Source organism: Phycodurus eques, chromosome 23 (genome assembly GCF_024500275.1).
Source record: "Phycodurus eques isolate BA_2022a chromosome 23, UOR_Pequ_1.1, whole genome shotgun sequence".
In the NCBI taxonomy this organism is placed as follows: Eukaryota; Metazoa; Chordata; class Actinopteri; order Syngnathiformes; family Syngnathidae; genus Phycodurus; species Phycodurus eques.
In genome coordinates this window covers 2,288,588-2,311,645 of record NC_084547.1, presented here as the reverse complement: position 1 = coordinate 2,311,645, position 23,058 = coordinate 2,288,588, and the positions used below count along the sequence as shown (strand labels likewise).

At 47.6% G+C, this 23,058-nt stretch overlaps 1 protein-coding gene and 1 pseudogene across 1 annotated transcript; both read left to right on the top strand.

Annotated features, from left to right (window-relative positions):
* The window catches only part of LOC133398085 (tudor domain-containing protein 5-like), a 50,702-nt pseudogene extending 31,812 nt beyond the window's left edge, over positions 1-18,890 (top strand).
* A 504-nt stretch (positions 18,891-19,394) lies between these two features.
* Positions 19,395-22,335, top strand: naa40 (N-alpha-acetyltransferase 40, NatD catalytic subunit). Its single transcript, XM_061669393.1, has 8 exons — positions 19,395-19,762; positions 20,343-20,438; positions 20,680-20,732; positions 20,818-20,913; positions 21,011-21,169; positions 21,254-21,337; positions 22,039-22,116; positions 22,185-22,335. The coding sequence occupies exons 1-8, from the start codon at positions 19,757-19,759 to the stop codon at positions 22,330-22,332; spliced, it is 720 nt and encodes a 239-aa protein (XP_061525377.1). The 5' UTR covers positions 19,395-19,756; the 3' UTR covers positions 22,333-22,335.
* The last annotated feature ends 723 nt before the right edge of the window (positions 22,336-23,058 follow it).

Here is a 23,058-nt window from a genome sequence, read left to right as displayed (position 1 = left end):
GGAGACAATGGAGATGTTTTTTTTTTGTGTTTTGTTTGTTTGTTTTGTTTTTCCCAGGGTTCTTCTGGGATTCATCTGGAGTTCTCGATCACCTGTTTCCTCCCGTGGTGCACTGGAACGTATGAAGTTATCCTGTGATCGTTCCTCACTGGTTCATCCTCTTCTTTGTCTGATTAGTCCTGTTTGTTTTCCACTTTTCTTCCCCCCCCCCCCCCCCCCTTGCGGGGGTCACATCTTTGTTTCTGCTTCTTTCCTCCGCTTGCCTGCCTCCGGCTTCCCGCCAAGTACCCACGTGGGCTCTGTCTCCGTGCAATTTTATTTTATTTTTATTTTTTTTGTGCAGAGCTCTGAATGCACGCTGATTCCTAAAGTGTATCTGGCGGAATTATCGCCGCCTTAATGAAACATCCCGGCTTCTTTTATGTGGAGAGCTCAGGCAATCAACGCACGAGATTGAGCTCCTCCAACGCTGATCGAGACGTCGTATCGGCAAATCAAAGTGATGGATTCAATTCAAAACACCCGGCGTGCCTTTTTTTTTTTTCTTGATACCAGAGTCACTGACTTATTCCTTTTTAAATATAAAATGACATCCTCTTTTTTATAGATAGATATAGATTCCTAACGAGGCTTTTTGGACTGAGCTGCCTTTGTCGGTGGGAAATAATGTAGGTGAGAAAAGCTGCTGACTCGGCAAAGATGCCAGATCGGATGAGCAATTGTAGCTTGAAATAAATGCTTCAAAAAGCCGAATTTTGTATTTATTTTTTTTCTCCCCTTCTCTCCCCGCCCCAACGCAATACAGCGGTGATTTCCAATGTGAGAGATCATCAGGTCCAGTCCAACGTAATTGGTCCGAAAGTGGCAAATAATATCGTATCTATGCCAGCGACATATAATGGCAGGGAGAACAATTCAGTGCTCTTCCACTAGATGGCAGAAGGTTTGAGTTCAACAAAAATTTGTGACGAAACTGAAAAGAGGCGATTTTTTTAACGAGTGTTGATATACTTTTGTGACATTTATCTCCACAACGGAGACACGCGCGAGGTGCGTACGTCAGCGCGGGACGGGGACCCTAACGCGCGACCTCGTCGTCGTCCGCGCCGTTTTGAGTATGACAGTCAGGCCGCGTATCGCGTGTCTGAGCGCTTTGCGGTCTCGGAATGCGGCGGCGAAAACGGCTTTGGATGGGAGCAAATTGACACGGCGGCCCAGGAGCATTGCGTTGACATTGAAATGCGTGCAAGGGGAAGTTGAGTTTCCCCTCCAAATCGTCTGTAAATTCATTACGATGTACTCCACTTCATTCCTCTTGTAGCTTGCCGTGGACTGCATCATGCTGGGAGTTTTCGTGGGTCGTCAGGGCTTCAACATTACTGACCACGTTCACATCAGATATTTGAACATTTGTTCCGTGAAAAATTGTATTGAGCTGAACTTTTTACAAGTAGTCTCCTGGCTGTAATGCTTCCAAGTGCGTGTTTGTGGAAGTTGGATTATTTATTCCCCCCCTTTGAATCCAATCACACTGCAGGATCTGTGTGTTGCAGATCCTCAATGTGCAAATGACACATTCAAGCGTTTAATTCTGGGGAGTGTGGTGTGTTGATTATGTACCACTGCAGATGATGTACGTGCAGCGGCTGTTTCTGACATGTGCGGCATGTGCGGCCGCACAGGGCGGCATTTCTGGCTTCTCCCCTTCCCGAAAAAAAAAAAAAGCGCTCCGTTCAAGAACCGCGCACATTTGCGTGCTGTTATATTGCTTTTTTGTATAGTGTCGACGTTTTCTATAATGGCAACGAAGTATTTCTCAGTCGTGAGCGCGAATACTTTCGCACAGGCTGCATTATTGATGCAGCTGTGCTATTGTGCCTACCGACGCCTCGTCTCTTCTCGCTGTGATGAGCAGATGGGTTTTTTTTGGTTGTTGTTGTTGTTGTGATGCGGCGAAATAGATGAGGTCGTCTTATGCACGCACACACGCCAGTGTGTGCTTTTATTTTTATTTTTTTATCTCTGTGTCAGTCTCATTAGTTCTTGACTGTTCTTTCACACTGCGTTAGTATCGATCCATCCCTGTTGGCCTCTTCAAAGGTTTAGGGGTCATTTGGTACAGGAATGACAGGACGACAAATAGAAACTTTTCATCAACTCTTACTCTTGTGTTTTGATGAATTTTTTTTTTTTTTTTTTTTCGGCCGGGAAGGGGGATTAACTAGAGAACAATGGGCACGACAACAGTAACGGTGCGATGATGGCGTTTCCGTTCCGTCTTGTGTCCTGGACAAGAAAGTTCCAATGTGAGTTCTCATCCTGAGATTGCTTTGTTATCCGCCTTCACTTCTCATTTACTCTGAATACGTTGGCCCGTCCCCGTCCACCCTGGAGCGGGGCCCCCTCCCCGTGATTGCACATTATCACCCTCTGCTTTGACACGGACGTGTCGCAGCATTTATCACACCTATCAGGGGGGCGTCGTCAACATGAGCTTCGCCTTTGCTTCTCCCTTGAGGTGGTTGGTTGCGCATCGCACACACACACACACACACACACACACACAAAACCCCTCAACACACGGCGCTCGGTCGACACATTGCAAATATTTCCCTCATGGTTTGCTGGTTTCGCACGGCACCCGGGGGTGCACTCCAGCCCGATCCTGTTTAATTGAGTGTGTCTCATCATCTGTAATGGGTCTCCCTTCCCAATCTAATCAGTTCCAAGTGCTCCTGTGCATGCTTTCCGCCAAAGAAGTGTGTTTTTGTGCATCTCGTAACACGGCGCAAGTACTTCCGCAAACAGTATCTGTAGTTGAGTATTTGATCCGGTCGCGTCGTGGTACATGCAGACGGCGCGGGTTCGATCCCCGAGAGGGATTTTAAAATGGGTTGGGCCAGGACAGGCGTAAAAACTGCCAAAATAAATCCACTCAGCGAGTAAATTGCGGTTTCATTTCACGCAGTACGAGCCAAAAGTCACAACAACTTGAAGTGTTTATTTTTTCCTGTAACTCCTTACTTTCTCAAAAGAGGCTCCTTAGTTATCCACGGATGACGACAAATATAAAAAATTAAACTTCTAACACATGCAGCAAAGGTGATTTCAGCTAAAATTAGCTAATTTAGCTTTTTTTTTTTTTTTTTTGGGTGAATCAGTTCTTAGTAAAGCAACGGAAGCACATTTTTTGACGGCATAAAGGACTGAGCCACAGTAGCTAACTTTTTTTTCCCCCCTCAATACGAGTGAAGGTAATCAGAGGGAAAATATTTGGTGCATTTTTTTCCCCCGTATTATGCCAAATTTGATCTAATTAGTAGTACAATTTTTTTTATTTTGTACTGAAGTACATTTCAGTGAATCTGAACATGTGTGTATATAAAGCGTAAATGTTTCAGTTGAAGGGTTTGTGATTAGCTTGCAAAATTCCCATGACAAATAAATACGGGCGTATCTCATTAAATGACGATTTTTTTTTTTCTTTTTAATTATTGTCGTTATCTTTTCCGCGGGGTCGTGGTCGTTGAAGTTGTAGTTATAGTTGTATTTTTAGAATTGGGCTAGTTGCAGTTATCGTAGCGCGTGTGCACATGATGCTCCGTGTCGATTTAGTTTCTTCTTTGCCCGACACTCTTGATTTGTATTTGTATTTTTTTTGCCGTATTTTCACTCTACCTGCCTTCCTTTCTCTCCTCTCCACATCCTCTTTCTTTTCACGTTTCCTTTCACACTTTACCTTCCTCCTGCTCTTTTTCTGGCCCTCCGTCTTTCCCTGTCGCTCGCTCTTCCTTCATTTTCTGACTCAACACCTTGCACTTTGCATGTCTATTTCGGGTCTCCATCTTGCTCTCGCCGAGCCGGCATCACCTCCCCCTGGTTCTCATTATCCGACTCCCTCTCCTGTCTGTGTCTGCGCGGATGTCTTTCTATTCCTGAACCGATGCCACCCACAAGCGCGCGCTCGCGCTGTCATTTTCTCCCGCTCTCTGCTGTCTTCTGCCTCTGGGAGCAGAAAAGGACACAAAAGCAGCTAATTCTGAGTAGGGGGGGGGGGGGAATGCTAACTGCACCCCTTTTCCCAATTTCGAGGATTTGGGGTCGGAAGAACCTCCAAAGCAAAGCTTTGCCCGCAACCCCTCCCAACAGATATTTCCGTGTTACAGCGTTGTTAATCCTCAGTTTGAATTTTCATTTGACTTTTGCCATCTCCCGACTTCGGTTCTTGACTCAACTCCTTTTTTTCCCCCTGCGTGTCTTTTATTCGGGGTCGATGCGATTAAATAGAACATGCCTTCGACTTGCAATGACTTTACATTTTCACATCGGGGAACAAACCGTAGCGATACCGGCAGATGATGACTTTTGTTATCTTAGTGACCAATTAGGACATGGCTAGATGGGTGAAAAGTTCCCGCAGATGTCCATATTTTCTCTCATTTTGACTTCTTGCAGGTGTCGTCGTTGTCCTAAAGCACATTACGTTTGCCCTAACAGCATAAAAGGATGAAACCGGGCAGCAGCGGTGCGCGCCGCTCGATTTCTTTGCGATGTCCAAAACGACCGCCGCTACTTCACTTCCAATTTCTGCCGACACTCCATTCGTGTCACTTGTGTGTCTCCTTGTCTGCGGCCTTCCCTCCAGATCCCTCAATCTTCTCACAAAAGCCTCGTCTTGCCCTAAATGTCACGCCGGCGCTGTCTGTGCGTGTGCCACTTGTAGAAAGGTCACGTACTGCATGCTCACAAAAGCGGGCGATATTGGACTTAAGGGTGAAAATTCAGGACGGGCCAAAATTGCATGATAAGATTTGCAGGTGGATTTAATTTGACCTCCTTTGAATTTTTGATGTCCAAAGGTTCAGCGTTTTTTTTTTTTTTTTGCTTTTTTTTTTGTACATCTCGATGTTCTCTAAAAAGGAGCTGAAGGGCAAAATTCATTTGTTTCTAACAATGTTACGTGACTCCCCTCGCGACGGCGCGTCGCGAGATCGCCTTCCGTTGCGCTTCTGGAGCCTTCCGGAGACTCATCCGGCACCAGGCACGGCGTGAGTGTTTGTTCGTCCACGCGTTGATGATCGGCGTGAGCGCAGAGCCTTCGCCGGGCGTTCGTCCCTTCTCGTGTAATTTCGCCTTCTCTGCGATTTCCCTCTCACCGCCACCTAATTGTTCTCGCGTTCTTTTGAATTCATACTCTTGATCTGCCGATCAAGAGTATGATCTGCGCACTGTTCTCCTCGCTCCCCATCACCTGCTGCCCCCCCCCCCCCTCCCCCCTCGCTAGCTGCCAGCTGTGTTGTTTGGGACGCCTCCAACATCCAGCCATCTGTAAACGCCTCACCCGCTGGCACTCGTGCGCGTGCTGCCGCCAGCTCACCTTTCATTTACTTCCTTTTGTTTGTTTGTTTGTTTGTTTGGTTTCACCCCTTGCTTATCTTCTTTCTGAGCTTCATTCATTTATTATTCCGTTATGTCTTCTTCACTCTTGTCAGTGAATCATCTGTGCAGGTGCGTCCGCATCAATGGACTGTCAAAACGTTTTTTTTTTTGTTTGTTTGTTTTTTCGCCTGATCGTTTTTAAATGTAATCAAACCATTCGTCATCCAAGGAGCATTTTCGGAACAGATGAGCACGGACGTTGCCGTGGCGGCACTTTTATCGGAAAGGGATGGAATGCGTGGGTGACAACGGCAACAACAAAAAAACATGAACCATTTTGCACTGTTACTTATCTAAACTAACATGTTTACAATCACATTTTAAATTTTTTGATATGGTCCCAAATCAGTCTTTTGATCTCTTACTTGTGACGTCACAATGACACACACAGGTGACATTGAACTTTTTAATTTGTTTGACTCGCTATCAGTTAGCCAAAGTGCAAAGTTATCTCAACTCACTTCTCTTTCTCGAGCACATTAAGAACAGTCGCAGCTGAAACAAAGTGCTGGACATAAATAACAATCAAAAATAGGACAATGGATTAAAATTAAAATAAGACACTCAACCAAAGGACAGTCTCCAGGTTTTGAGGCTTGTCTGATGTGCACTGGGAGGTCGTTCCATAGTGTAGGATCAGCACGAGAAAAGAATCTATGTCCGGGCCGGGGGCGTAGTCATGGAGCAGCTCAGCTCCCTCTTGCGTGTTCCAGTTAAGAGGCGAACAGCAGCATTTTGAACCGACTTGAGGCGTTCGAGGGACGGCTGGTTGACTCCAAAGTAATCCCAGATGTGATGAAGGCACGGATTACTGTTTCAAAGTGCTGCTGTGGAAGAAAAAGGGTGTCAAGTCCTTAAATTGGCGACTTCAGCGAGTCCCCGCCTATTGTGCTAATTCTCCGCAGTTCACACGACACTTTATGGAATGTGTGTGTTAATGGTAAATTGGAAAGAACATCTGCGTCCTAGCGACTCTGATGATCCCCTCATTAGAGGCGAAGTAGCACGTTGCTCCCGAGGGGCCGCAATTAGACGGAGTCGCGTCAGTGCGCGGCGGACAGCCATGATGAAGACTACGAGACCGCCAGGCGCGATGGAGGCCGCCGTCGCCGCCATCCGTCAGCGCCGTCCCCACCGCGCCTGGCCCCCCACCTCCCCCCCTCCGCCTCCCGCTCCTCCACATCCATCACCATCAACACCAAACTTTCCCTCTCGCGGAAAGACTCATTCCACCCTGGCAGCTTTATTTCCATCCTCTCTCTTCTGCATCTATCTCATTTCCTGCCATGCAGTTATATATATTCTGGGATAAGTGCTCTCCATGAATTTCACACCTGCTTTCTCCCTCCCCACCAACTTCCAAACGCTCTGCCACTCGTCTTCCTTGTGTTCGTCCGTGGGTCTATTCATCTCCCTCTCTCTCGTCTCCTTCCTTCCGTTTTGGTTTTAATAGCCTCTTTTCTCTTATCGCCCCCTTATCTTCCCCCAATTTGACTCGCGTCACCTCGCGACTATCTCTCATCCAAAATCGTCCCGCTATTCTCATCAGCCTCGCAAGCGCTTTGCTCCCGACTCACGCAGGAAGGAGTTTGAAAGGTGTTTTGCGCGTCGAAATCAACCCTCACACCGCTCGGCGCGGTCGTTGAGATCGACTGGCACATATGCTTGATGAATACAAATGTCCAGCATCCTTTTTCGGATTTTGTCGGGGGAAGAGGGTCTCGCCCAGCTTGTCTGTGACGTTCAGGTTTGTAAACCACGGCAGTGATGAACAGATCCCTGGAGGAACACGTTCTTTAGATCTTGAAAGATCGTGTCACAAAGCTCGAAAAAGGCGAGCGGTGAATTAGTTTTCAAAGTTACATTCAATGATCCTCTCTCAAACAATATTGCATTGGCATTGTTCTCATATCGTTCACGTTTCTTCTTGTGTGAACGCGGCGTGAAGCGCTAGCGCCAACAGAACAGGCCAAATGCCAAACAAATCATCAGCTGAAGCATTTATTTCTTGGGCATTACAAATTTGACTTGCGCTTATTACTGTCGAATCGCATTACTAATGAAAAGATCTTCAATTTAATTACAGCCTTTCTGGGTTTTTTTTTTTTCCTTCTTTAATATCCCGCAAGGAGCTGGTGATTATTTCCGACGTTATTGCTCGCCCCATGTTGTTGGAGATGTTGCCGGACGCCTACTCTCGGTCGGCGGGTGACGCTTGTGCGGTTTAATGATAATTGAATCAGGCCAGGTTTCGCCGCGTTTGCGGCGTGAAGACTTACTTCCTCTCGCGGCACATCGCGCAGGCCGCGGAGTGATTTTATGACGTCCAGCTCATCTCGGCCGCCCTCCATTTTCACAACCACCCCCCCCCCCCCCCCCGTCTTGTTTTCATCTGGCTTCGCCTGCGTCGTGGCACTCCACGCTGTCCTCGGAGCTGACATTTTCTCGCCCTCCCTTTTTCCACCAATCCTCCTTTCCATCTCGCCACAGCAGAATTACCCTGATTATGATTGTGGCGCCGATGATCATGATAAGCGGGGCAAAATGACACTCTCTCCCCGTCCCCTCACATGTCCAACAGCCGGGAAGATGATGATTGACTCGACGCCTGCCCTCGCTCATTTTTCTGCCTCGCTCAATCTCTTTGTTTCTTTCTTTCTCACTGTGGAAGTGTTATTTATTTTATTTTTTTTAACTGCCGCTCTCCTCCTAACCCTCGACTGCTCACCTCGTCTCTCTTGAGTCTCTTTCAATTTTCCGGCCATCTTTCATGTTTGGCTGTTGTGCCTCTCTGCGACCTTCCGTCCTCCGTCTTACCTCAGCGACTTGCCGCCCCCCGCCCCCTACCCACCAACTCAAACTCCGAAAGCCCCATTTCTCCTCCTCGGCTGACCACTTTGCTCCCCTCCCCCTTGTCACAAAAGGAACATGATCCATTTCCTTTCAGGCACATCCCATTCAGAACATAATTAGAGAATTGCCGTGTCTCTCGAGCATGTGAAGTGGACAACATGAAATGGGCTTTGCTTTAGTGGCCTTTCATCACTCGCGCTCTTCATTATGAGCCTGTTTTCCTTGCCCCTCGCACAAATAAAAAATGCATCCACCTTATTGACCCAAATGGACTTCCCTAGTTCAGAAAACGGACACAACTTTGTCAAATGCCTCCTCTTCTCCCCTCCTGACGTAAACGCAAGCAAGAAAACTATGTTTGGAGCGCAACCCAATCCCCTTTCAATCTTATATGACAAGTTTTGTTGTTCGACACCTTCACTGCCATTGACGGCTTTAGAAGTCAAATATCCATGTTAACTGGAAAGGCTGGCAGTGAATGGGTTAATTATACACAAAGATGTAGCCATAATGCTGTCTTAACACGTTGACTGCTCTTTTTAATGGCCCGGCTTTCAAATGATCATCAAACATTTTCCCCAACTTTTATTGAGCCGTGTCACAAAAAGTAAATATAAAAAAACAAATACTGAAATAATGACAATTTACAAATGTACGTCTTCAGTGCAAAATTTGGGACCGTTTGGTTGAACACAAAGCTATTCTGCCATCTAGTGGAAGAGTATGTAATTGTTTTGCCTGTCACTGTGCCACTGACGTCGATAGGTGAATAAAGATGCATTGTTTAGTCAAAAATAATTTCCAGGCCAATTAAGTGAAACTGGATTTTTTTTTAAATAAATAAATGTGTATTGTCGGGCATGTTGAGGCGCTCCAAATAGGTGATTAATAAATCAAAGGCTATTACAGTGTAATCCAAAATTCTTTCATTTGCTGTTGGAAGGTAATGACTTATTTAAAATCCATTAGGGAGAGATGACATTTTGAGCATACGCATTGCTTTTTATTGTCACGGCATCATCAGTTGTAGCAAAAGGGCAAAAGTGGCCAAATGCTAACCTAAGGGCCAAGCAATTAGATATTGGGCTGCTTTTGTGACATTTTTCCCCCCCAAAAAAGGAAAGTCGCCTTTTGTACGCCCAAGTGCGGCCGTTTAAAATCAAAACTCAAAAGATAATAACTGTTCATAACTGAGTTGAGTCAATATTGTGGACGGATTCATTATCTTGTCAATGTCACAGCTTTTTTCCGAAGTTTCTGCAGTATGGTGCTTGTTATTCTTGCATTTTAATTATTTTTTCGGACCATTCAAGGCATTAAAGGAGCCGCATATTCATATTTTTGCTGTTGTTAGAAACTCCCACAGCATGAGAAGCACTGAGGAGCCATAAGTGCCACGTCGCCATGGAAACAACATGGATTGACGCACCACGGAAAAGGGCGTCGTGCGCGCAGGTGTTGCGCGTAGTTTTTAAAATTGCGCTGTGACATCTTACCAATAAAAATCCAACTCACTTCTTCTCCGGGAACTTAATGCGACGGTCCCAGAAGGTCCTATTTCTATCTCAAATAAACGTGGAATTGAATGCAACAGTCGCTGTGATAGTGCATCAAATATTCAGTGTCCCAGACTGTGGCCCTCATGTTGTCTCTGAGCGGAACAAACAAGCAGCTTTGTGCCAGATGAGCGTCATCAAAGTGACATGCCCGAGACATTTTTAATGTATTCGTTTCTTCCGGGATCCTTTTTCTGTTTTTTTTGTTGTTGTTTTTTTTTTTGTCTTTTCCTGTTTTGAGCTACTATACTTTTTGACTTTGGTTTTATCCCCCCCAAAAAAACAAAAAAAATGTACCAACCCTACTAGTGTTAGGGCACCCCTTCTGGCCTTGGTACCAAAAGGGGCGGAGCTAGTGTCTGAAGAAAAACTTAGCCGCAATATATTCTTTTTCAACTTTCCAAAGTGGATTACAGCCGTCATTTCACTCATGTGAGATCAAATCGACAATAAATTTATCTCCCGCTGTTACTCGACCTCTTTTTCTAATGAGTTTCCGCATGGCGAAAGAGCCGACGTGATTTGTGGAGGACGAGTCGTTTCCTCAAGTGTCGTAAAGAGTAATGACGTGAAACGTGAAATATGTCCGCCCGGGCGGCGCTGCGGATTCTCACTCTGCCCGCATTTTCCATCCTCGTGATCGCCACGCTGCAACGGAGGAGCGCTTAGATAAACGATTAGAAGCCCATTACGGGATTTTGTTTTTTTTTTCAGGGTGGGAAAAGCACGCGAGGTGAGAAAACAGAAAAAACTCTGCAATTCTCTCCGATTAGGGAATCTTTCAAGGCTGCTAAAGTTTGAGATTGTTTTGTTTTGTTTTTCCTTGCGGGAGGAGAAGTTTGTTCGCAGTTTGGCAAATTTTGTTCAGGTGCACTGAAAACCTGAACCACGATAATAAACATCAAAATCAAGCATTTCTGTTTGTCATATTCTAATTCTGAATCGATGTAATATTATAATGTGCTTCAACTATATTCTAATTTACTCGGATGCACCTCGTCATATGTGCGCCCATGAGTGTTGTGTTATTGTCTGGCTACATGTGTTGCTCCACTTCCGTTGCTCAAAGGGTTATAACATCGTGACGATCGATGTTGCGAAGTGCTAGCCCGTCAATGGCATTTTCCACTGTGTGTTACCATTAAGCTAGTGGGGGCAAGGAGGGGGCGTTCTTAAGACAAAGTTGTTTGTTTTAAATGCACACCATGTTTAGTTTAACAGTAAACCACAACTGGGAGAGGGGCATTAAATAGCTTGAAACCTCTTTTTGTCTTTTTTTGTTTGTTTAAAAAAAAAAAAAAAAAGAAAGAAACGCTTGAATGGCAAACTTAGAAAACGACTCCAATTTCATCAAAAGGAATGAACTTGGTTATGGGAACGTCATCGTGCCGTAAAAAGTCATCTGCTGGAACGAAGCTGGCAGAGTTGGGCGCACGTCGTGAGGCCCCGCTGATGGTTCTGATGGATGCATTGAAAAAAAAACAAGCGAGTCCCCTCTCATTTTCCATCCCGGGGTCGCCATTGTTCACAACCCTCTTTTCAAAGTGCACTTTGTCTCCATGGGACCTTTCTTCCATATTTCTCTCCGTCCATTTTCTCTCTTATTTTTTTAATGCCAGTTTGCGCCATTCAGACACTTTGAGCTCTTTGCTCTCGCTGACCTTTCGCTCCCCCTCTTTCTTCCTCTCGTCAGGTTTTTTGCTCTGCTCGGTTGCCTTCGCTTCGCTGGGCGGCGCGTTCACAAAGTAGCCACAGCTTGACATTTAGCGAGGGACAAATGAGCGCTGGCAGTTATAGATTGCCACTGTGACGCTCGCGAGGAGCGCGTATTGGGCTAATGGCGGCACCGTCTGCTCCCTTTCGGCCCGCCAATAATCCATAGCCATTGCTTTCTTTGGCCCATCCTTTGTCGAAGTCCAACACAGCAACACGGACGATGTGAGTGTGCAGGGTGAAGAACGGTCGAGTGCACAAGTGACTGGAAGAACATTATTTTACCTCCTAAATATTTGATTGCCGAATCCCTCCCCTTTCGTTCCCCTCCTCCCGTCTTACCTTGAGGCGCGCCGCTTTTCGAGAAATGGCTGAAAAAAAGCGAAGTGAGACAATTTGGCAGGGCTTCATAACACGCAGGGTCTTTTTTGCTTTTGCGTTTGTCTGCATTTTGGTTTATCGAGCTTTGTTGACGCACCTTCGCAATCGAGTGGGAGATGTATCACAAGATTCGTTTCCTGTGGCCGTAGTGCTGTAGCAGCGTTAAATAATGTCTCATTTATCTCCCTGCGACTGGGTCAAAATATTAGAAACCGCTCTCGGTATGATTGACATAACTCCAACGGGAACAATATCCGAGCCTTCCCCGCTGGATCCCGCGTGTTATTGTGCATGCAAGTCTGTCACTCACCTTCCTTGTTTTTTTTCCTCCTCCTTCAGTCCCTCACGGGCAATTAGATTTGACAAAGTGGAGCGTCATATTAATGCGAGCAGATATCTTTTTCTCCCCCTCGGCTCGCTCGTGTTTACTTTTCTTACTAGCCGGCTTTTAATGTAGTCGGGCTGTGCGATTGATGACTTTTGACAAACGTTTGCCGGCATTCTTACCTCTCCGCGCTTTCCACCCGATGACTCACTGGTGCTTGAAATCACCTCGGATTTGAGTTTAGCGTTTTCCCCCGGAGAGCGAATCCGGCGTGTGTCCGCATCCAACACGTTAAGGTGATTATCGGTCAGAAGAAGAATAATGAACAGCAATTCCAAGAGGGCGTGCTAATGAGCGAAAAGTATTCGGTTCGCTGTCAATGATTCAAAATGCTTGCTTTTAAACTCATTCACTGCCTTCCCAGTTCACATGGTTATTTGACTTCTCAAGCCGTCAATGGCAGTGAATGTGTTAAAATAATGGAGTGAATATAAAAAAAAAAAAAAAAAAAGGATAAACAGTCGAGAGAGTTAACTTGGAGAAAGAACAGAAAGACCTTGCTGTGGTTATGGACTGATGCCCGATCAAGCGTTCTCTTCATCATCATGTATTATGTCATCTTTCTTTGTTTTGTCTCTTCTTAACGGCTCATTTGGGCTTGACAAAGTGCGCTAATATGTGACCGTTTGATGGATTCGACCGATTCCGATGAATCGTTCACGCGTGCGTATTGACCCAGCGTCTGGCTGCTCATCAGCGTGATGATTTATCATCCCAGTCGAGGACTGGCTGACTGGCAGTCGCTCTGCTTTGTTGCCTCTCAGACACGCCGCAGTGTAACTGGGGAAATGTCGCAGCTTTACACCCAGCAAGTCAATTCGGACTTGTTTTTTTGTTTGTTTGTTTGTTTACTTTGATCCATTGCCACCCTTCCGTGTCCTCCTTCCCTCTCCGCAGGATTCAGAGTAATGCTATTATGCACCAAAATAAGTACAATTCATCATATTAATAACTAGAGAGAATGGAATTTTTGTCGGAACAGACTGAATGAAAGTCAAGTTAGAGATTTGTTTCTATGTATATATGTTTGAAGATAATTGCTGAAAACTAAGCAAAGACTATGAACTATGCAGTGCTCAATTGTGGAGATCTGTTTGTTTTTAAAATTTTGAAATGTTTGAATTTTTAAAATTAAAACATTATTTTTTTTTTGGGTGGGGCATTTTGGCGCCAGCATTGGTCGTGCTATAAGACCTTTGCTTACATTTAGCTAGCTAGCTATGCGTACACCCTGAAAATACATCTTCTCTTCAGGTAGTCCGCTGCCATGACCGCTTCAGAGCGCCTCATTGTCGGCTGCGAGTGTGCGTGAATGACACGGAGAGAAGGCGGAAGAGCAAGGTTAAAAAAAAAAAATAATAATAAATTCTAAATTACAATGCGATAGCCAGAGTGTGGACAGGTTGTTATCGATGGCGCGGCCACATTAGAGCGCCTCGTTGTCACGCCGCGCAGAAGCCACGCGAGGCTTCTAAGTGGATATGTTTATGTATAGGCATAAAAAGATGCTAGACGACGTAGCATCCATTTTTCCAGGTCTGACAAGTAGTATTTGATTGACAGTCGAGCGGGGCGCGGCTTCAGCGCATTCCGAGGACACGCCCGCAGCGTTTGAGAGCAGAAAGAATGGCTTGAAGAAAATGATTGATTCAAGACGCTGACCCTTTTTCGCTCAATGGCGCTGTCCGGGGTTTGTTTACCCGTGGCGCTGCCAGCGAGCGCTTTGGCTTTTGCCGCCCAAAAATACGCGACACGTCATGGTGAGTTGTTCTACTGTTAGTTATTTTTTTCTGTTTACGTTTGTGGGCATATAAAGAAATAACCTGTCGGGAGTATTTCCAGCGGATGCCGCTTCAGTTCGATGATGATTTCACCGGCTGGGGCCTCCCTCTTCCCATTCCCAAACGTCCAGCGCCATCAAGTGTGCAGTGCTCGCAATTGCAGCTTGGGCAATTTCAAAATTCCTTCTTTTTTTATGTCTTTATTTTTGTTTTTTTAATTATTATTTATTGCGGTTTAATCACTTACAGGAGCGTTCGTAGGCACCCGCTGCCACTTCTCGTCCTTTCTCCCCCAACCACTCCAAAGCTTTAAGAGCAGAGGCGTCCTGGTAATGGACCAGATAAGCGGTGTGTGTGTGTGTGTGTGTGTGTGTATATATATATATATATATATATCTAATTTGTTTTTATTTATTTATTTTTTTTATTACATTTTTTTTAGTGCATGAAAAGAGACGATAAATGTTAGTTTTCACAGCCTTGAATGAAGACTTGTGAATGGAGGATGAGTAACCACCCACATGATGATACCCTGTATTCAGTCATCATTTGGATGATAGTGTTCTTCACATGGGAGTATTTAGACGAGTATTTGAAGGTTGTTTTGGTTTGTTTGTTTGTATTTTTTATTTTTTTGTGATCCTTTGTCAGCGGGATTGCTGCTGGGGATTGATACCACAACTCAGTCATTTAAGCATCCAACACAGGGAGTGTAATTATTGGTCCTGTACTCAGCCAGCAGCGAAGCGAAGCATCTTGTCGCCACTTTCGGGGGGGGAGCGTCATAGTCGGCGAACATTCGACGTAACACGACATACGCTGACATTCAAACGGTCACGGAGGGGAGAGGACATTAGCGGTCAGCGTGCTTAAGTCAAATACAGGAGGAGCCGGCGTTGCTCACGTTAGCTTCGCGTGTCGCATTCCTATGGCTCGTTAATACGTTTGCTATTACTTTGGGGGAAACTTTTAGTTGAGCGCAAGAGCAATATTTCAAGCTAACTTCGGCCCGAGCGCTTCGTAAAATGTAATTGCTCTGACTCTCAACTGAACTTCTTTTAGCTCGCCTTTCTATCTATTATTGATTGTTTTTTGTTTTGTTTTGTTTTTCGGGGGACTCTCGCACAGATGTCAGCAGACATGTCGAACAAAGAACAGGTCTTCGCTCAGCTCAAGAAGGATGTCCGCTCTTTGCTCGTTTCGTCCAAATTGGGCTTGGACCCCAACCAGCTGACGCGGGACTACGGCAACATGCTGGGATGTCCCATGCCTCTGCAGTTGCTGGGCTTCGGGAACGTTCTGGACATGGCCGCTTCAATGCCGGACGTGCTGTCTGTGAGCCACGGCGTCAACGGCGTGGCACTTTTGAAAGGTAGTTGACCACGCGATGCTTAGCAAGTCTGTGCTATTGAACGAGTGTTCAAATGTGCCTTCACGCAGCTGTGAGTGACACGTCCACCAAACATATTGAGGAGCTGGTGGCCAAGCAGCGCAATCCGAAGAAAAGGAACCATTTCCACCAGTATCAACCGTCGCCGTTCCAGCACCATCCTTTTCTTTCAATCCACACTTTAAGGGCACAGCTGAAAATCCTCCTCTGTCAGGTAACAGTAACAGTAACCTTCCCTGATTTCACCGTGACATCGCACATACCTCCGGGCTCTTCTGACGAAATGGCCTGTTCGGCTTGCGTTCGTATACGACGGTGACTGTCGCAGGGGCCGCTCAAGCTGTGCGACTTGAACGCGTGCTACCTGCGATGCTTTCACCGACCGCTCCTCCCCTGCGAGTTCGGTTTCGACACGCTCGGAGGGACGCTGGAGGCCGTGGCAGATCTGATCTTCGTCCAGCCCTCCAACATGGGTCTCATTGTCAGCCTGAGAGAGAATGCCATGCCTACGAATCACCATGGATTGTTCTACACGCCCAATTGGGTCAAAACGCGGCCGCCGAAATACTCTCACGGCAGACGTCCGAAGCAAGGAAAACCATCAGGTGCGTTGGAATGAAATTTGGAAGACATTTCTCAATTTAGCTCCTCCCGCTTGTCAAAACCATCTTAATCCATCTCCAAGAGCCACCAAGCTCTCAGCCCACGGCGGTGGCCGAGAAAAAGGACCAAGAAGCAGATCTCGAGCTCTCTCAGAAACCGGTGCCGGAGGTCTGTACTGCGCTGTACTGTAAAGCTAGCGACAAAGAGGGATCGCTTGTCTTTGTGTTTTTTTTTGTTTTTTTTTGGGTGATGATCTTGTTTCTTCGCAGAGGCCTTCGGGCAAGGATGCGGTGCCGATCGAGAACAGTCACTTCCCCGTACGACCGACAGAGGGCGACAATGGTCACTGTACAGTTGTGGACTGTGAGGGTTACGCAATGTGCTTGTACTTTATGAATTCGTCTGCTGTCAGTCGCTATCATATTAAGACACTGGGATGGGTTGAGACTCAGATTTCACACGGTTTGAGTGAAAACGCTGATAGTTGTCCTCCCTGGCGCCTGACATGTTTCTCGTTCGTCGATTCGGGCCCAGTGGGGAGTGTCGGCCAGCGTGCACACGGGGGCGGCGAAATCAAAGGCGAAGGCGATCGCTGTGCAGCGCGGGCCCGTCAGGATGAAACGTCAGAGACCAGCGAGGACTCCCGGACCCCAGAGGAGGTGGGGTAAATAACGCCTTTTTCTTCGCCACGGCTCTTTTCGTAACTTCACGATAACCCGACGCGTGCCGCGTCCACGTCAGAGCGCGGCGACACCCCCCGCCGCTGAGGTGCGCCACGGCTCCGCAATTGCCCGGGACGTTCTGGGCACTCAGCGTCTCAAGCGGCCCACGCCGCACGGCGTCCGGGAGCTCGCGGCCGTCCGGGTGGAGCATGTCGAGTCGCCGGGGCATTTCTACGTCAGCTTCGTTGAGAGCGACGAGGCGCGGGCTTTGCAGGACTTGATGTTCGAGATGAGGTGCGCAGCTGGTCGTCGAGGTGTATCATCCCGGCAACTGCGTTTTCGATCTCCAAAACATAAAAAAAAGAATAATAGGAATGATAATTCAGGCTGTGAGGAATTCCATCTCAATGTACCGCGTCCCCTAGGCGATGTTACACCTGTTCCGAGGTGTCCGAGCACTACCGACTCCCGCAGAGATTGGTCCGACGGGGCCAAGCCTGTTGCGTGTCCGCCATCGGCTTCTGGTTCTACCGGGTGGTGATCCGGCAGGTCGTCAGCGCCACTCGGGTGGAGGTGTACTTCGTGGATTACGGCAACACCACCACCGTGCACCCCGCCGACCTGAAGTCGCTCAGGTCGGCTCCCGCTGGCATTTGTGAAACGCGTTTGGGGGATATTTTAGCCTCAACGCAATGGCAAATGACCTTCATGTGTAAATGAGCTGTGTTTGTGTGGCCTCCAAAGTCTCGCAGCGAACGAATAATCGTATATTTTCTCAGGGCGTGTTTCTCCGTTCTCCCGGCGCAAGCTGTCCCCTCGTCGCTCGCTGGAATTAAACCAATAACCGTAAGCTTGACGCTATCCCGAGCCTTCGAATAACCCTTTTGGGAATGTTTTCAAAAATCAACGGAACGCGTGGCAAGCGCCGTGCGCTTCGGTTTTGAGTCTGGCAGTTTCCGTCACAGGGCGCCTGGACTCCCGAGGCCACGTCTTCCTTCCAGGAGCTGTGCTCGCATCACGTGCTCGCGGGCGCCCTCTACAGTTACGTCGGAGACGTGCTGCAGCTCTACCTCTGCGACACGCGCACAAGCGACGACGTCTACGTCCACGACGTCCTGCTGAGCCAGGGCCACGCCGTGGCGTGCGCTCCCCCTGCCGGTGACGCGGTCAGTCGCCGATATTTGCGTTGTGGTTTGATCCGTTAGGCTAACTGTCGCACGGCCTGCGCCTCGCTCAGCTGTGTGCCGAGGGCAGTCCGGTCTCTCTGTACCTGGGCGACGGCTCGGTCGACCCCCAAGAAGACGTCGCCATCTCCCTCAAGGTCGGCGCTCACGTCGCTGCGTTCACGCACCGGGAGTCTGAGAGAAGTTTCTTTGTGTAGGTCGAAGACGACGAGATGCCGGACTTGGAGCTGATCGTGGACGGGCAGCTCAGCTCGCACTTCCAGGTAATGATGATACGAAGTCCATTTGCCAGTCCCGAAGTAATCGTCTTATGTCGAAATAGCCATCACATCTATTTTTGAATCAACTTACCTGTCGGAATGTCGACTACGACAGTACTTTGAATGTAGCTAAATGATCGTTCCGGCCATTGACTCTGTTTTTCAATCGCTGCGCCTCGGTCAAATGACGTGTCGAAGTTTTTTTGTTTGTTTGTTTGTTTGTTTGTTTGTTTGTTTTACCAGCGATAATGCGTTCGCCACTCGGAAATACGTGTGATGTCATAGTGAAAAAGTATTCGTTCCCAGAGAGCCACATCACATGTGCACAAAGTAAATTTGAGCAGAAAACACAAATGTTTTTGTTTTTTTTTTGTTTTTTTTTTAAAAGTTCTTTCAGGTTTCAGGTGTCGTCTTGTTAAACTAAGCATGCTTCTTATTTTTGTGAGAAGATTCCCAATGGCAAGTCCATTTGGCTCAGCAGTCCGTGACTGGGACGCCTTAAACTTTTGAACACCCCGCAAAAATCCAGGAGTGCTCCGAAGGTACACACACACACACACTCACACACAGATTGTTTTGCAGTCATTTTGATGCAATTTTTTTCCTCTGATGTCCCCAGGTACTCCCGTCTTCAGGCGAAGGTTTGGCAACTCGTTTCCTCTGTTCGGAGCCACGTAATTGTCTTTTTGGTTCTTAACAACATAGTTGTTGTATTAAAAAAAATATTATTATTTTTTTTTAATTCATTTAAAGCAATGTTTTCCTTCTGATGTTGATATATCTATATTAAAAGACGTGTGTACGTTCCATTTCTGTCAATATAATTTTTTTTTTTTTTTTTTGTGTGTGTGGCCTTTAATACACTCTGCATCCTGTTCATGAAGATGAAAGCTTATACTTGACGCAAAAAAATGGAAATGTCAAATGACCGTTTAAATGCACAGTGATGACTTTCCAAATAAGGAACAGTGAATATTCGCACTGGTGCGTGGTACGTTCAAGTTCCCGGAAAAGGGAGCGTTACCTATCCAGCTTTCTGGTACGTGACCTTTTTTTTTTTAAATTGAAAAACAAAATACAAATCGTGGATATAAGTGTGACGTGATTTTGGGATAACTGTTTTATTGAAAATGGTGGGAAAACAAGCACATTTTAATCCATCCCGAAGTTGTTTGCGTGAAGGTCCCCATCGGTGGAGATCTAAAGTCGGAGTTTTGCCGCAGTCCGTGAACGCCTCGCGGTTGGGAAGGCAGGAGAGCGGCGTAAAGAAAGGGAGAACGCAAAACGGAGCCGGATCCGATTGAAGCCCGCAATCCGGCAATCGGAGAAAATTCAACCCCCAGCTCGGTGGAGCTGAGCGTCGATTGTCATTGGCGAATAGCTGCGCCCTGCCCCGAGCGACCGCGGGCCGGCCGGCCGGCACTGGCGCCAATTAGCATCGTTAGCACGGCGGCGACAACCAGGCGCAGGGACCCCCCCCCACCCACTCCCACCCAAAAAAAAAAAGGGAGCGAGCGTCCCCCCGGGGGCGGTGACGGAGCACACGAGGATGGGGGTGAGTTGAAAGCGGAGCTGGCACAAATGAAAAGCTGCTGCTGCTGCTATGAGAGGGGTTGGGGTTGGGGTTGGGGGGGGGCTAGCCTGGTTAGCATTCGAGCTAACACTTTAGCTTGTTTCCCCACACATGCCGCTCACATCGCCGGCTACCCGCGTTAGCTACACCCCCCCCCCCCCTCCTCCCTCCTCCGAAATGCCAATTTCCGAAGCTTGCACCGCGATTTACATCCTCCGCTTTTGCACGCTTTGCTTTAAACCCATCCACGTGTCCCCCCTCAGATTCCGAGCTTAATCCTCTAACCCAAGGTGGTCTCCTCGGTGCACCCCCCCCACCCCCCCCCCCTTCCTCCTCCCTCCTCTTACCTCCTCCCAGTTCATCTGGAGGACTTGTGCTTGTTTGTTTGCCTGCACAAACAACGCACCGCTTACTTTTTTGGGATAAAGCATCTCTTGGAAACATGACCCCACGTCTCTTGCCAGCGACCTCAGTTACGCTCGCATCGGCTCCCCGGGCCCGTCGTGTCCGCCGCCGCGAGAATAAAGATATTCATGTTGTTTTGATTGTTTCTCCCATCCAGAGGAAATCCAGCCGAGCGAAGGAGAAGAAAGCGCGGCGTCTGGAGGAGAGGGCGGCCATGGACGCCGTCTGCGCCAAGGTGGACGCTGCCAATAAGGTGACTTGACTGCAGAGGCGGGGGAGCGGGCTCAGTTTCGCTTTGATGCGGTACATCATTGCACCCGCGGGACTGGCAACATTCTTCGACTCGAGCGTTTGTGTTGCACCTTGCATCCGATCGTGCCGATCAGCCGCTTGCAGAGCATGCGCACGTCATGAAAACGGGTCGGCGAAATTTGGGGAAAATGTTTCAGTCTCTCGCGAACACTCGGCGTAACATTTGCGCCATCTTTTCCCAGCTCAACGACCCGCTGGATTCCTTCCCGGCATTCAAAAAGTACGACAGGAACGGGTATGTATTTGCGCATGTGCTCCACCCCCGCTGTTTTATTTTAGTTTGTTGGGGTGGTAGTGACAATTTGCACCCTCCCGTCCAGATTGAACCTGCAGATCGAGTGCAAGCGAGTGACGGCTCTCAACCCGTTGTCGGTGGAGTGGGCCTTCGAACTGACCCGAGCTAACATGCAGACACTGTAAGGGTCCGATTTGAACGGGGTTTTTTTTTGTTTTTTGTTTTTTTTCTCAACAAAAAAAACGTGCCCCAGTAAAACTGTTCCGCCGTGCCGCCAGCTACGAGCAGAGCGAGTGGGGCTGGAAGGAACGCGAGAAGCGGGAGGAGATGAACGACGAGAGGGCGTGGTACCTGTTGGCCCGCGACGGCGACTCCGCCCCCGTGGCCTTCTCGCACTTCCGATTCGACGTGGAGTGCGGGGAGGAGGTGCTGTATTGGTAGGACGCCGTTTGTCGCCGATTGACCTCGTAGTCGTGCGCGGTGAGGATGCCGCCGGATGTAAACTTGTGCACGTGTCGCAGCTACGAGGTGCAGCTGGAGAGCAGAGTACGGAGGAAAGGGCTCGGCAAATTCCTCATCCAGATTTTACAGCTCATCGCTAATGGGTAAATGGTGACGAGAACTTGATTGAAATTCTACAAACATGACCAACGAATGCACATCAAGTAGCCCAAATTTCAGGGAAGAAAGAGCTTCTGGTGAAGTGGACCAACGAAACATCCACAATCCAAAATTGGGGCAATTCAGGTGCTCTGATGCCCTCATATTTTGCAGATGCACTTATTTTTATTTGGGATTCGTACAAATAGTCAAACACTCAAATACAAAATTGGAACTCTCGCAAGGAGCTGCTGTCGACCACAACTCGCGCCCCAATGCTCACGCCCGACGAGCGAGCCGACCCGACCCTAAGGCCACACCCCTTAAAGGCACGCATCCAACACAAATGCGACAGTCTGTAGAGTGAACACACTTTATAGAAACCGCATCATTTCTTTACATTCTCTTTTAGGTTGTATGTATTGATGCAATCGAGTGCCTGTATTGAATAAAATTGTCGTTAATAAAAAATGTATAAAAATAGTGTTTTGGGGGACTGGAATCGAATAATAGCATTTCAATACATTTGAATGGGGAAAATGTATTTGATATGCAGATGAATAGAGGAAAGGGCTAGGTGATGCAACAAACTTAATAATATCAAGATGGAGAAAGCAGATATAAAAAAAAAAAATGTTGTTTGTTTGTTCATTAGCCTTTCTTGGTGTATTGAAGACTCACGTTATGCTACGTTTGCTCTCGGCAGTACGCAGATGAAGAAAGTGATGCTGACGGTTTTTAAACACAACCACGGCGCCTACCAGTTCTTCAGGGACGCTCTCCAGTGAGTACCGCCCGACAACGAGAGCGGCGTCCCTCTTTCGTTTTGAATCTCCTTCACGTCCGCCGCAGGTTCGAGATGGACGAGACCTCGCCGAGCATGTCCGGCTGCTGCGGCGACGACTGCTCGTACGAGATCCTCAGCCGGCGGATCAAACACGGCGAGGCCTCGGTGGGCCACGGCCACGCCGGCGGCCACTGCGGCGGGTGCTGCCATTGATCGTTTGGCCTGAAAACGCAGCCAGGCGCAATCGTGTCCGTGAACGCTCGGGCTGCCTCCTTTCTTTGTAACGGGCCAGGGATGGTGGAGTATTTGGTTCCAGATCTCGATGTTACGGAGCGACATATGTGTTTTTCTGCTGTAAAAGCGTCATGCGGTGTGAGCTTCTGTTTGTTTGATCCTTTCTCGTCATCTCCGTCCTATTCATGACAGCCTGTGGCCCCGTTCTGAGCGCTCGTCCTCTCATTGTCACTGTATCGAAGGTTAGAAGCTGCACCCTCTATCCAGGTGAGCCCTCGTGAAATGTGATTTCTGCCTCGTTGCAGTGACTGTAAATGCACATCTCTCCTTTTGTTTCATGTTTTGTTTTTTGTAGCATGCGCTCCGTGTGTCGGTAATAGAAAAAAAAAACGGAGCGAGCCTTTGATGAATTTCAGTCTTAATGACAGATGTGCTACAGTTATGGAACTTTGCAGCCGCTCTATTGTAAATCCTCATTAGGCTAACACAGAGCAATTTCGTGAATGGTCGCCACTGTTGGGTTTCAGGAACTTAAGTCAAGAGTGGACATACAGCCAAATCCCAGACTTTTATTTTGAACGAGCGACAAGTAGTTATGTTTACAAAGCCTACAGGGTACATGCGTTTCGGAGTGCTTGTGTCATTCCATTGGAATAACAATCTACTTTTAAGTTCTGGAGAATAGTTGGAATTGCAAACAAAACG

Bases quoted from the DNA above. Each gene is read 5' to 3' on its own strand.
- naa40 (XM_061669393.1), top strand. The intron at 20,733-20,817 runs GTATGTATTTGC...CCTCCCGTCCAG, and splicing joins AAAAAGTACGACAGGAACGG to ATTGAACCTGCAGATCGAGT. The intron at 20,914-21,010 runs GTAAGGGTCCGA...CCGTGCCGCCAG, and splicing joins CGAGCTAACATGCAGACACT to CTACGAGCAGAGCGAGTGGG.